Below are 14,484 nucleotides of genomic sequence, written 5' to 3'. Positions count from 1 at the left end.
TGTATTTTGTTATCACCTGCTTGGTGGGGATCAATAAAAATTTTTGAGCTATTGCCGGCTCCAAGGCAGCAAAGATAACACCTTTCCTGTGGATAAGGGATTATCTCTCTTTCAAATTTTGAGCAAGATGATATAATTCATCGAATAATCTCATGATAAACCCAGTCTTTTCTTAAAATTTAGCGAGAATAGTTGTCAATTATGGGTAAGATGTCTTTATTTTGTTAAAGTCAATTTCAAGTATTCTATTGAAACCTTTATTCTTGAAGGTGTCGCTTTTTGGATAATTGGAATTCTGGTGCAAGCCTTTGGAATTTGGGCAGAAGTTCAATACCCTTGTCCGCCATTTTCACCATTCAGACTTCCTCATACAACGTCCTGCTCGAAGTTTGTTCAGTGCATAGGAGGCGTTGCAACAGTTCATGAATGCGATGAAGGACTTCATTTTAATTCTCTTCAGAATGAATGTACCCTTCCTGACTTAGCTAACTGCGTACACGATCTCTATCCGTGTCCCCTCTTCAATGATCCAGATAACCTCGTTTACCTCTCAGATAGTGAATCATGCGAAAAATACTACCTGTGCTACCAGAACCAACCACATTCCTTCAACTGTATTGATGGGCTTCACTGGGATAGTGATAGAAATCAGTGTCGTCGCCCTGAAGATGCTGGTTGTCAACCATCTGGCGTTGTTTGCCCGCCCTATGGTACAGCTCTTGTACCTAGTCCTGTATCCTGTGAATACTTCTACTTCTGCATTGATGGTCATGGGTATGGATCACAATGTCCTGAGGGAACACTCTTTGATATTGTGAGGAACTTCTGTGTTCCATCTGATGAAGCCACGTGCCTAGGTCCTACGCCAACTACACCAGCTCCTCCAACGACTACAACGACAACGACAACAACCACAACCACAACGCCTCGTCCAACTCCTCCTGTCAGTACAACGCCCGCAGACTTTAGTCTGGAGAGTTTACTGGAGGATTGAGTCAGGAAGGAAGTTCACACGTCGGACGTCAATAGCCCGACGTAATTTGTCATGATGGAGCAATAAAGCTTTTTATTCAAAAATTTATTATACCAACGTACTGTTAGATGTCTATCTTTTGACAGGAATATACCTTTAAATTCGCCATATTATCAAAACAAGATAAGGAGAAAAATCACCTCAGGGGGCTTTAAGCACTCCAGTGAGCTCAATTCTTTCTCACTTGCTAAATCCAATCAATCAAGTGTCGTCGCATGAGACTTATGGTGCCCTCTATGACTTAGACACTTGGAGAGCAATTTTCTATGATTCAACAGAGGTGATTCACATTTGTAGTCTATAAACTGAAATGTTGAAACATGTTGCAGATTAAGATCATTTCCAATTTCGGCAGATATAAGTTTTACAAACTAATCTTTTTTACCTCACGACTTTAATTGAACGAACTTAAGGCCTGCTTATGAAGCCTAAAATACAAATGTAATCTGATCAATTACCGTTGATGCTCCATCTTTGTTAACTAAGAACCAGACTTTCAAATAAGATAGATTCGCCAGAAATAAAGCCGTAAGAGACTTATGTATGCACTTAGTAGGGGTATGGCCTTACAAGGCATAAAGAAATCTGCTAAGACTTCTAACCTTCCTACAAAGAACAGGTCAAAGACGCGAGTTTCTAATATTCGCGTGTTGATGCTTATGTCTTACACGAGGAAGTGATATCAAAATAGAATAATCTCTTCAATTATAGATTTTAAACAACTAAACATTATTATTTTAGTGCAATACTTACGTGAAACGCTTATTGTTGATTAATCTGTGCTTAATAGCATAGGTGGCATAGGTACTTGAAAATGGCTCGAATAACGATCTTTTTTAAGTGGTTTGATTTACACTAATTTAGAGATTTAATTGTTGCTGCCACTTGAAATTATGTTGAGTGTTTAGATTGTGCTTTACATATTGAAATTTTCCACAGGAGTGAGTATAAAAGCCCGATACGATCAGACAGTCTTCATCAGTTTCTCTTCAAGTTCACAGAGAAAACAGTTTGAATAATTCTGAGAAAAATCAGTTAAACCAATTTTCCAAAAGATGAAGTTCGTTGCAGTTCTTTTGATTGCTGTGGAAGTTCTTGGAGTTTTCGGGCAAAATGACCTTTGTCTCAATAACCGAGGAACATCATTTCACCCTCATCCGGATACATGCAAAGGTTACTACTTCTGCACTGAAGGTGAAGCCTTCGAGAACTTCTGCCAAGATGGTTTCCACTACAGTGTTGAAGAAGAAACCTGCGTGGCAGCTGATACAGTTCCCTGCTACAATGGAGTCAGATTGTGCGATGTTGAACACGTTGATACGGCTGTAAAAGATCCTGAAAACTGCGATAAGTACTTCAACTGCAAGCGGGGTGACTTAGCAGAACACGCTACATGCTCTGAGGGACACTCGTTCAATCCTGAATCATTGACTTGTGATGCATCTTCTTATGGCCACTGTCACAATGAGCAGCATAACTATTGCTTCCAGTACAGCGATAACGGTCAGAGGGACTTTTTCTTCGCTCCTGATCCTCACTCATGTTCCAGGTACATAATGAGATGTTTTTAGTAGAAGAGTTTTCCTTGTCTATGACTCCTGTTTGTCCTTAACTCCTACTTTTCTTTGACAACTGTTTGCCTTGAACTACTTTTTGTTTTTGACCCCTGTAAGTTTTTAACTCCTGTTTGTTCTTAACTCCGTTTTGCCTATGACTCCTGTTTGTTTTTAACTCCTGTTTGTCCTTAACTCCTGCTTTCTTTGACTCCTGTTTGTCTTTAACTCCTATTTGCCTTTGAGTCCTTATTGCTCTGACTAACTTCCAACAACTTTATTTTAACAGGTACTACTTCTGCTACAATGGCAAGCAACAGGAATTCAAATGCCCAGAAGGCTACTATTTTGATCACTTCAAGAACTACTGCACTAAACCCTATGAATCTGGATGCAAGGCTACACCAAAATGCCCAGAAGAAGGCTTCCACGTACAAGCTCATCCAGCTGATTGCAACAAGTACGTTTTATGCGTGGATGGACAGTTCTATGTGAATTCCTGTGGTCCTTACTTCTTCTTTGATTACTTGACATCAGAGTGCCGTCATGAGAATGATGCTACCTGCTTTGTCTAGGCACCATTTCTATCGTTGATTTGATGGTTGAAGATCTTTTGTTAAATCAATATGTTGATTAGTTCAGAGCAATAAAGATCAGTAGATGAATAAGCTCTCTTTGACAATTTTCTTTCTCTTTGGTTTCTTGATGTCTTGACGGAGTGATCAATCAGAAGATTCTCTACTACTTCACAACAGACTCTTTGCATTTATCTAAAGGATTTATTAAAATAGATCAAGACAATAATAAGCCTAATTGAAGCAAAATGTTTACTTCATTTCTCTGAAAGATCTTGGAAGAAGCTTGAAGATCTGACGTTAAGTTAGTGAAGTCAGAGAAGCTCTTTTTATGTAATTTAACGGATATCCTCATGCCCACGCGTATTGTTGTTTTTAAAACAACTTGCAAATGTGATCGAGGCGTCAAAATGCCGGGTAAGTGACGCGAAGGTGCTATAAGGCGAGGAAGCTATTTCTTACACAACTCATGACGACTGTTCATTCGCTTTGCGCTACTCGAAGAGTTAACATCTCCCAGAGTGTGTCATAGCTGCTTTAATTTTTTCTTTTTCTCCTATTTTCAGGGATTTTTTCTATATGAAATCTACTTCATTGTACTCAGGCAAGATTTAGATTAATTCTACTGAGATTTTTTTCTTTTTTTTCGGGTGTTTTCCCAGAAAAAACCCTAAAGTTTTCTTACATTTCGCGGGAGCATATGGTGAAGCATTGGATAGTGAGACTGAGAAGGAAGATAATTCGAATGAGCGCAAGAAGATGGATGTTGATCAAGAATTTATCCCAAGAATAAGACAATACGGCGATTCTACTCAGGGTCCTTTTATTGTTTACTTGCGAGCCATGAAGAAATTTTCTCTCGATGTTGTCAGGGTTTCGAATGATCTTTTCCGCAAATATGCGTCGATTAAGACAATTGATCCCGTAAATCGCGATAAGCTACGCATTGAGTTTAACTCTAAGAAAGAAGCCAATCATTTGCCTTTCAATAAGGATTTCTCTAAACGATTCTCTATTTATGTCCCGGCTAAAAAGGTTGAGATTGATGGGAAAGTTGTGTTGAATGATCACATCAACACAGCTGATATTCTGAAAGGTGGCCAAGGAGTTTGCAACGGTGTTGACCAACCCGTCAAGGTGTTGGAGGTGGAACGTTTGAAGAAGAAGGTGGTTGATGATAAAGGAAATGCTTCTTTTCAGAAAACGCCATTTGTCCGAGTGACTTTTGAAGGAAATACCCTTCCGGATGTGCTCCTTATTGGGAGACTTCGTTTGCAAGTAAATGCTTTTACCCCGAAAATCATGAGATGCACATGCTGCCTGATGGTTGGCCATACTGAGAAGTATTGTGCCAACAAGAAACGTTGCGAAAAATGTGGCCTCCGTCATAAGAATGAGGAAGAATTTAAGGAGTGTGCAGCTAGCACCTTCTTGTGTCCAAACTGTCGCATTTTTTACAGAGAAAAAACCCATGATTGCCCAAAAGTGAACATGATCAGGCAAAATGAAGTTGATAAGGCTTTGGCTAGCCGTGAGTCTGGAGCACCCGAGGCTTCTGAAAATGAAAATGCTTGGCAAATGAACGAAATGGCAAGCAGGAAAAAATTGCGAGGAAATAGGCCGCAAAACTATAAGAAAGATTTTCCTAGTGTGAATGCTGTGGTTCATAAGAACAGGTACAATGGCCTCTACGTGGTGCATGATGACGATGACGACTCTGATTTGCCTGAAGAGGAAGACGATGAAATGCTGGAAGGTGCAGTTGGTGGTGCTGTGAGTGGGGCAGTTGGTAATGCAGTAGACGGGGCAGTTGGTGGTGCAGTAAGTGGAGCTGTGGGTGATGCAAGTGGTGTCATAGTAGGTGGAACCAGTGGTGCTACAGTAGGTGGTGCCACAGGTCCTACGGCAGGTAGTTCAAGTGGTGTAGCAGTAGGTGGTGCCATAAGGAAGAGGAAACTCAATCAGAACACTGGTACGAATAACGATGATGCAATGTTCCGCTGGGCAGCTGAGTACGATAAGCAGAATCCGAGAAATGCAACCCAAATCAGGCAGCCTGGAAGTGAGAGGCCAGCTGCAAGAATGGAGGCAATGGAAACGGAACAGCAAAGTGAAGTTCCTGAGGAACAGGAGTCAAAGAAAGCATCTTATGTGGGTGGTTTTAAAGAAATGGTGTTTTCCTTTTTCAGTAGTTTTAATTTCGGTTCTGGCTTTATGAGTTTTGTCGAAGAAATTATCCTTCCTTGGATTGAGAGACGAATTAATGAGTTTATGCCTAAGATCTTTACCTTTTTCTGTAATTAATGGATAGATCAAGTCTAAGAAATATAAAAGTTTTTCAGTGGAATATAAATGGTCTTAGAGGAAGATTGCAGGATTTAATTGTTGTTTGTAGGCGTCTTAATATTGATGTTGTGTTGCTCCAAGAAACTAAAATTACACCTCGTTGTAGAATCAGAATACCCGGATATTCTCTCTTTCGCAATGACAGAACTGATCGAGGTGGGGGAGTTCTAATTGCCGTAAAGAACTCTCTAAGAGGCGAACGCATAGCAATAATTGACGATGAATACACGCAAGCAGAAATGGTTGGTGTAAATATTGTTCTAGCGAACAAAAGCGTTGCGTTGTGGTCTGTGTATATACCAAACTCCTCGGCAATTAGATTTTCTGATCTAAATCGGGTGTTTTCAACAAATGTGTTTGGTACAATCGTTGGGGGTGATTTTAATGCACATAATGCGCTGTGGGGTTCCTCCCATCAAGATGGGAGAGGTGGTACCCTTCAGGAATGGTGCGAAAATAACAACCTCGTGGTTCTGAATGATGGCCGTCCAACGAGAATTGCTTGTCCTCCAGTTCCTAGTAGTGCTATTGATATAACATTTGTGTCACAAAATATTGCTTTAGATTCAAGTTGGGATCAGTTTGAGGAAACCTTGGGCAGTGATCACATTCCCTTATTAATCAATTTTGCTTATTTAAATAGAAATGTGCCTACTGAGGTAGTAGATGAGGATTCTATTAGGGATGCGCGAGTTGATTGGAAGAAATACAAAGAGGCAGTAGAGTCATCCTTAGCTACTGTGAGTGATCCATGTCCTATAGCAAGACTTGAAAAATTAAACAAATTAATGTGGGACTCAGCTAAAGAAGCAGAGAACAGAAGACCAGGTAGAGCAAATAGTGGCAATAGTCAGGTGCAATACAGGGATCAAGTGTGGTTTGATGCAGAATGTGTGGCAGCGTGGAACGAGAGACTCGAAAGCTTTACGATGTTTCGTAATTCAGGGACTAGAGATAATTTTCTAGTTTACCGTAGGAGAGATGCCCAAGCTAGAAAGCTTTTCCGTAAAAAGAAAAGTGAGCATTGGCGTGAGAGATGTGAGAATTTTTCAAGTTCCACCTCCCTTTCTGAGTTGTGGAACATGGCGAGATCATTCCGCGGTCAAAGCCGAAGTAGAAATACAAATATGAATGAGTCAATGTTCCAAAACTTTGCTGATAAACTTGCGCCTCCCTTTGTCAGTAGACCCTATCACATTGCCCCGACAGCCCCAGAAGGTCGTGAATCACATTTGCAATACTGGTCTCTTTTTACCATGTCGGAGCTAAAATCAGCTCTCAACTCCACGAAAAATAAGTCCGCTGGCTTGGATAAAATAAAAGTGAGTTTCTTGAAAAATCTGCCGAGGAATGGGCTTGAAGTGCTTATTGGAATTTTTAATGATTTCATGAGCTCTGCCATAATTCCGAATCCATGGCTCTCTGCCAGAGTTATCGCTATACGCAAGCCTAATAAGGATGGGTCTGAAGTTGCACACTATAGACCAATTTGTATATTATCTGCGGTTCGTAAAGTTTTTGAAAAGCTAATTCTGATACGTCTGGATAGTTGGGTAACAGATCTCGATCTAATCCCACAGTCCCAAATGGGCTTTCGTAGAGGTTTTGGTACGCAAAATTGTTTAGCCGAGCTGAGCGCTAAGATACAAATTGCTTGGTCTGCAAAGAAGGTACTAGGGTGTGTGTTCCTTGATGTATCCTCAGCCTATGATGGGGTGCTGGTCGATGTGCTATGCCAGGATCTTGTATCTATTGGTTTGCCTCAGAACATTGGCGTGCTTTTGAGTCGCCTACTTTCTGAGCGGTGCTTGGAATTTTTTGATGGCAATCGTAAGATCTTAAGCAGATCAGGATCCGTCGGTTTACCGCAGGGCTCAGTGTTAGCTCCCCTTTGTTATAATCTTTATGTCAGAGACATTGATAATACCATCTCCCAGGATTGTCTTGTTCTGCAGTATGCAGACGACATTGCAATAGGATTTGCCCACAAGGACCCTCAAGTCATAGCGAACGTTCTTTCAAACTTATGTTTGAAAATTGAATCGTTTCTAATAAAACGAGGTCTGTCCATTTCAGTTCAAAAATCTGTAGCCATGCTTTTTACAAAAAAACATGTCCTGCCCTTTTTTGAGGTAAGATGTGGTAGCAATGTCATTCCTCTTGTTGAGAAATTTAGATATCTGGGGGTGGTGTTCGATCGCAAGTGTCTCTGGGGAGCACACATCAGAGCGGTTGCGGAGTCTTGTAGTAAGAGAGTCAATTTTCTGCGGGCTGTTTGTGGTCTTAGGTGGGGTGCACATCCGACCGTCTTAAGGACATTGTACGTAACGACGATAAGATCTGTCATGGAGTATGGATCACTGGTCTTCAGGACAGCTGCTAATTCACATATGATGAAACTTTACAGAATACAGTGGCGATCGTTGAGAATCTGTTTGGGTCTTATGACGTCCACGCATACAGGTAGCCTTGAAGTGATTGCAGGTATTTGCCCGTTGGATCTTAGATTTATAGTTGTTGCAGAAAGGTTTCTAATCAGGTCATCGGACAGAGATGTACAGTTGTGGCAAGACTTGAGGTATATCAAGCAAAACTGCCCAAAAAGCCCATTTACTGAAATAATGAAGTGGCTAGATGAAATTGGTTGGAATGAAATAAATGTAAAAACCTATGACAATCTGCATTTCAGTACTGACCGCCCACAATTTCAATTCTGTACTATAATCTGGGAACAGCTGCGAAGTTTTCCTAAGGACATGTGGCAAATTTATGCAAATGGATTTGTCAGAAATGAGCTTTTGTCGCTCAATAGCGAAATGTCTCATGTCATTTATACAGATGGGTCTAAAACCCAACAAGGCGTTGCTTCAGCGTTGTGGGATGAGACGTTTGACTTTGGTGATGCTAGAACCTTGAGTCGCTGCTCTTCTGTATTCACGGCGGAATTGGTGGCAATTAAAATGGCACTAGAAAGAGTTCTTACTTCGAATGGGAATCTGCAAAGAGCAATTATCCTGAGTGATTCATTGTCGAGTTTACAGAAAATTGATAGCCGCTGGTCTCTGAAGTCTCAAGCAGATATTTCAAGTGACATACTGAGGATGATTGGAGAAATTAACAACTCGGGCAAGGAGGTAATTTTCATGTGGATTCCCTCCCATGTGGGTGTAACTGGCAATGAGAAAGTAGACTTGCTGGCAAAAGCGGCTACTGCTAATGATGAAGGTGATCCAGTGTGCCTTAGAAAGGAAGATTTCTTTAAATCCATCAATGATGATTGTCTATTGCAGTGGAAAGTATATTGGCAAAATGAAGACAGAGGCCGCCTATGTTTTTCGATTCTTCCTTCTTGTGGACTCACTCCGTGGTTTCACAGGTTGACAGGCATTAGGAGAGAGGGTTTATGCCTCGTCAATAGAATCATTGCAAACCATTACAGGTTAAATGCCCATTTATTCCGTATCAATATTGTTGAGAGCCTTAATTGTAACATGTGCAATACGCCTGAAGATGTAGATCATGTTCTTTTTTATTGTGAAAGGTATGTAGGAGGTAGAGCCGAACTTATGGAATCCTGTCGTACAATGTGTCCTGGTCTGTATAGTAGGGATATTTTAGCCTGCTGTTTGGAGATGAAAAAACCAGACTCCATTTTTGCAATTGTAGCCTTTCTAAAAAGGCATGGTATTTCCTTATAAGTTCAAGAAATTAATGGCCGCCCAAAGTGTAGTCTCTATGTTTTTCTAATTGTATTAATTTTGTACTTGGTTATGTCGGTCAAAAATGAACTCTAATGTTCGCTAGACCTACCATGGTTTTTGGGGGGGTTAAAAAAAAAAAAAAAAAATGACGACTGTTCATTGACGCTTTTTGGTGGGAAGTTGGAGTAAAATTTTGGTAGAAATTAAAATTTTCTTTATCACACCTGATAAGAGAAGGAACAAAAAATTGAGGGGAGGAACTTATTGCAATCAGAAACGTAGTTTTTCCAAGAAATCTATGGCCTGTCTTGTAGTTAACTGAGAGTTTGTTGACTTCAACTGCTCCAAATTGCTTTCCGAAGAATTTAAGAAAAATAAAACGAATGTGCAAGAATATCAAAAATGTTTTAAAAATGCACGTGTCGCTTGAATTCAGGAGCCGGAAAAGTCTGTTCCGGGGAGCCAGCACTATCGTACAATTTGAGGAGTCAATGTGGTGCGAGAGAAGTGGGAGGAAGATTGGTATCTTGAACGTGCTCATCGGCACTGCAGACACAAGAAATTACCCGAGCAATTAGTGTCGTGGTGGTGTGGGACATGAAAAATGTTTTAGAGTCCTGATAAAAAAATCTTCCGTTCAGGTGGTTTTGTCTTAAATGGGATAATTGAGGGGAAATCTCATTCATTTGACTCTCAGTCGTTGTTTTGGTAGCACGCACGGTGGTCTCCCTGGAATATAGACAAAAACACTTTCAACTTGCAATGAAAAATTGTACGAAGATGATTTTAACTGATTTGAAATTCGAAAAAAAGGACGCGGTTTATTAATTTTTTGAAAAATATTTTATTTAACAGTTTTCTTCAGTTTACTGGTTCTGGTGTCCCTCAAAGTAGCTTACACTGTTTCTTTCACCTTGCCACGTGTTGGAGATGCCTGCAGAGATTCACCCGATGGAACGACATACCCCAATCCACAGCGATGTGGAACCTTCCTGATATGTCAAGATGGCTTCGCAATTCCATCAAGTTGCTCTCATGGACTCTACAATCCTCAATTGGATATTTGTGATTCAGAATTTACGTGTCGATCTGAAGCGGATAATGATGAAGATGAAGGTGTAGCAGGTGAAGAAAGTGAAGGTGTTGTAGCTGATGATGATGACGATGATGTGTTAGAAGAAATTGAAAGTGTGCAAGTTACGGAAGAAGTGAACAGTGATGTTACTGATGTGCCTGAAGAAATTGATGAAGATGTTACCGAAAGTGCAACAACAAGTGAAGGGAATAATGAATCAACAGTTGATGAAGTGACTGAAGATGTAACAGACGCCGCTACGGAAGAAACAAATACAGGAAACACAGAAGATACAACTGAAGGTAACACCGATAGCACAGATGAAGAAGCAACAGAAGCAGTCACAGAAGAAGCAACGTCAGAGTCAGAAGATCAAACCACAGACGATGCTACAACACAACAACCAGACGACAGTACAACAGCAAGCACTGCTACAGAAACGACTGAAGATGAAAATGAAACTTCGACAACAGACTCAGCGGAGACAGTAACCACGTCGTCTCCTACTGAAGATCTTACCGAACAAACCGACGATGAAACGCAAAGTAATCAAACGACAACAGATATTGAATTAACAACTGAACAAGATGCAACCACACTTGACGACACAACGGCTGATAGTGAAGATACAGATGAACCAAACACGGAAACAACATCCGAAGATGGTGAAACAACGGCTGATGGTGCAGAAACTGAAGAGGCAGTTACAGAAGAAGAAACAGCAACAACGGAAACAGCAGAAGTTGATGAAACAACACCAGAAGATGAAGAAACAGATGAAACAACACCAGAAAATCAAGAGACAGATGAAACAACCACAGAGGGCGAAGAAACAGACACAGAAACAACGGAAGAAGTTGAATCTACAAGTGAGGATGCTGAGGACACTACTGAAGCTCCCACAACAACAACAACAACAACGACAACACAAGTACCGACAACTGTTGTTCCAGGAGAAGTCACATGCCCAATTAAGGATCCAGCTTCACTTATGTTCCTTCCCAGTCCAGTTGATTGTGGCAGGTTAGTTAGGAGTTTTATAACCTCAAAAAATGTTTCTTTCGGCCATTTTAGTTTGTTGAATTCAGACTTAACGACTTTTAACCTAACCTTTCTGCGTTTGCACGAAACATTGAAACATAAGGTTTTTAATCTCGATTATTAATCTATGAACGCTCCTTGAAGACAAGTTGTATGCTAAAACGTTTTCATTGGCCCTTCCTACGTTAATTTCACATATTTTCTACTTATAGAAAAATAATTAAAGTAATGTTTCATGTTTGGGGCAATGCATGACCCAATGGACGTTAAAGCTTTAAAATGAGAGATTTTTGGAAATATTTATGCTATGTTATTTGAAATATAAAGGCTAATCTAATTATTTTAAAGTATATTTTATTAGAAAATCAAGATCTTAAAATTTGGACTCCAAAGTTTCATTTTTCAACGCAAAAGGGTTAATTCTGCAATAAACAGAAAAAGATGATCCAAAGACTTTTTATAGATATTTAAATTTTATTATAATTAAGAAGATAATTAATTAATTCAAATCATTCTTAAATGATTTAACCCTTTGGTGCATATTTAAGTTTTATCCTGATCCAAACATGAAACATAATATCTTCCTAAAAATAAATTAATTTGATTTTTTTTGCATATAAAAAATACATTAAAAGTATTAATCAAAATGAAAAGAAAGAAGTTTTAACTGGAGGAATGTCCTCTGAGATCATTTAAAGACGATGAAAAGGTCAATTGTTTCAATATTTCAATGTTTCATGTGTTTGTGATGATCAATTTCGTTGAAAAACAGAGAAAATTAAACTACTTCTTTCTCCTATAAATAATGCTTTACAATGTATTAACCCTTTCGTGACTAATTGGCCAAACAAAAATTTTTCTAAAGATCTAAAATTTGATTAAAACTATAAGACAGCTTGTGCTCCATCTTTTTTTTATCTTAGAGCGTCAGTCGCCATTTTAGATTTTCTAACCTCAAATTGAAGAAACTTCTTTAAAATAAATAAGATCTACTTCCTAACCAACAGATACTTCCTCTGCTACCATAGTCGACCTGTGCAAATGGAATGCCTGCACGGGATGCACTGGAATCAGGAGAAGAAGGTTTGCGATTGGCCTGAAAATGTGAATTGTGCCATTGAAAATGAATCCATACCAGATGCCAACAATTCCCCCAAATGCCAGAGATCACGTGGGCACTACATAATGGCTCATCCGTCCGAATGTGATCTCTACATCTTCTGCAATGATGGCGAAGCTGCCATTCAGCAGTGTGAGGCCTTCCACCATTGGGACGTCAATGAGGAGAGGTGCGTGATAAAAGATCGAGCCACGTGTATTCTCGACCTGGAGGAGTAACTGCAAGGGGATTCCCGTCTACATTGTCATCAGTTCAAATTCCCTTAAAGTGATATTAAAGTGGACGCAGTAATGGTTGCATAAATGTTTAATAGAAACTTTCTCAATAAATTCGTAATAATAAAACAATTTTACTATTAATTTCCCAAAAAAAATTCTTTTCTTTTCCACTCATTTTGCGTGAGACGGAAGTGAAGCTCTTTAACTTTTTTGTTGGTGTTGTAAGATCAAAGAGATCCGCCGACGATTTCGCACGCTTGTGATATAAATCAACGAAGATACATTAAGGCATGGTAGGGGGGTACTTTTGTACTAAGGAAACTCACACAAATGTATGATATTTTGATAAGGAAATTAAATTTGTTACCTTTTCACATTTTTTTTGGTACTTCCTTAGTTTGGTGAATGTCAAGACATTTTGGGGAGTTTTTTTTTATTTTTTTGAATAATTTTAATTTTTTTTATAATAATATAAATTATTTTTAAATAATAATTCATTTTTATTACATATTATGAATTAATTTATTAGAGCATAAAGATTTATTATTATTTTTTTTATAATTTAGTTCAGTATTGTACTGAAAATTTTCAACTGGGAAACGAATTAGGAACAGAAAGATCCTTTCCAGGACATCCATTATTATGCATAAGACATGGGCCAAGTACTTAATTCGAAAAAACGGAGAAAACAATTTTGACCCACCCAGTCTTGTAGGGAATCAAAAAAGGATAAAGAACCGCCAAAAATTAATCGTATAATCTTAAAAAAAAATGGCCGCTATTTGCCATTTTGTCCCTTTGAATGCATCAAGCATATGCTTCAATGCTTCGATGAAAGGGACAAAATGGCAAATGGAGGCAATTTTTTTCTTAATTTCATACGAATGAATTTTTGGCGATTCTTTATCCTTTTTTGATTCCCTACAAGACTGTGTGAGTCAAAATTGTTTTCCCCGTTTTTTCGAATTAGGTACTTATCCCATGTCTTGTGCATAATGTCCTTTATTAACTTTAAGCATATTTTTGTCGAAGATAAAAGGGTTAACCCTTGGTGGAATGCGGAGCGGGGTCGTTGAACGACCCCAGCGCTATATTTCGTGCTATAACTCAATAAATATAAAAGATAGCGTTCCTATCTTTTGGAAATAAGTTCCTTGGTTATCTGAGGAGGTTGTGTAAGAATTTCAGCTCAATCCGACCACCACAAGAAAAGTTATGAAGGAAAATGTAGAAGAAGGGAATTCAAAAATTGGTGTAACGGTCATGCTGCGGAAAATTTCTTAGAGCATAAACAACATAAAACATAATTAGTAGCATGTAAATGTGCAAAACAATAAAGAATATTCGAGAAATATTGCCATTTATCACGTTGCGGGAAGTGAGGGGAATGTGGGGATGAGTGAAAAAAAAATTGCAGTTGGGGTTAACTTTCTTGGCAAATTTCTCAAAAAGAAATTGTGAAAAATGTTTTTCCTAATATCTCCTTCTAAGTATTTTAAGGCGGCGAATTTGTGGTGCAGGGTGCAAGAGGACTATATAAGGAATCTATAGGCACTAACCCGACAACTCCAGGTTGTATAGTTTAGGAGAAAATTGGCCTTCTTTTTGGGGTCGTTCAACGACCCCACCTTCGCATTCTACGTAACTTCCAAGGCCTCCGCATTCCAAAGGTTAAGATTAGGAACAAACGTGCTAAAGCTTAATAGTTCCTTTACACAAAAATTCTTGATTTTACCACGTTAGAATACCAATCAAATATTTTTTTACAGTGTTTTAACGCATCTTATCAATTGAATATTTTCAAATTAACAACCATATCAGT

The 14,484-nt window shown here is 39.0% G+C and overlaps 4 protein-coding genes across 5 annotated transcripts in view; 3 read left to right on the top strand and 1 right to left on the bottom strand.

Annotated features, from left to right (window-relative positions):
* LOC129795035 (probable asparagine--tRNA ligase, mitochondrial) overlaps window positions 1-14,484 on the bottom strand; it is a 1,173,171-nt gene that overhangs the window by 1,098,351 nt on the left and 60,336 nt on the right. The gene's annotated exons all lie outside the window — the stretch shown is intronic.
* On the top strand, window positions 143-1,077 carry LOC129795090 (chitin-binding domain protein cbd-1-like). Its single transcript, XM_055836125.1, has 2 exons — window positions 143-205; window positions 270-1,077. Exons 1-2 carry the CDS (start codon window positions 202-204, stop codon window positions 992-994), a joined length of 729 nt encoding a protein of 242 aa, XP_055692100.1. The 5' UTR covers window positions 143-201; the 3' UTR covers window positions 995-1,077.
* LOC129795085 (peritrophin-48-like) lies at window positions 1,984-3,254 on the top strand. The gene is made up of 2 exons (XM_055836121.1): window positions 1,984-2,582; window positions 2,876-3,254. The coding sequence occupies exons 1-2, from the start codon at window positions 2,089-2,091 to the stop codon at window positions 3,159-3,161; spliced, it is 780 nt and encodes a 259-aa protein (XP_055692096.1). The 5' UTR covers window positions 1,984-2,088; the 3' UTR covers window positions 3,162-3,254.
* On the top strand, window positions 3,335-12,817 carry LOC129795018 (uncharacterized). 2 transcript variants are annotated; one of them, XM_055836024.1, is made up of 3 exons: window positions 3,335-3,578; window positions 10,064-11,306; window positions 12,332-12,817. In XM_055836024.1, exons 1-3 carry the CDS (start codon window positions 3,515-3,517, stop codon window positions 12,660-12,662), a joined length of 1,638 nt encoding a protein of 545 aa, XP_055691999.1. In that variant the 5' UTR covers window positions 3,335-3,514; the 3' UTR covers window positions 12,663-12,817. The 2 variants fall into 2 exon arrangements, with proteins under 2 accessions (XP_055691999.1, XP_055692000.1); XM_055836025.1 differs by lacking the exon at window positions 3,335-3,578 and adding an exon at window positions 9,360-9,980.

This window comes from Lutzomyia longipalpis, chromosome 4 (assembly GCF_024334085.1).
Source record: "Lutzomyia longipalpis isolate SR_M1_2022 chromosome 4, ASM2433408v1".
NCBI classification, from domain to species: domain Eukaryota; kingdom Metazoa; phylum Arthropoda; class Insecta; order Diptera; family Psychodidae; genus Lutzomyia; species Lutzomyia longipalpis.
This window is presented reverse-complemented; position numbering and strand designations above follow the sequence as displayed.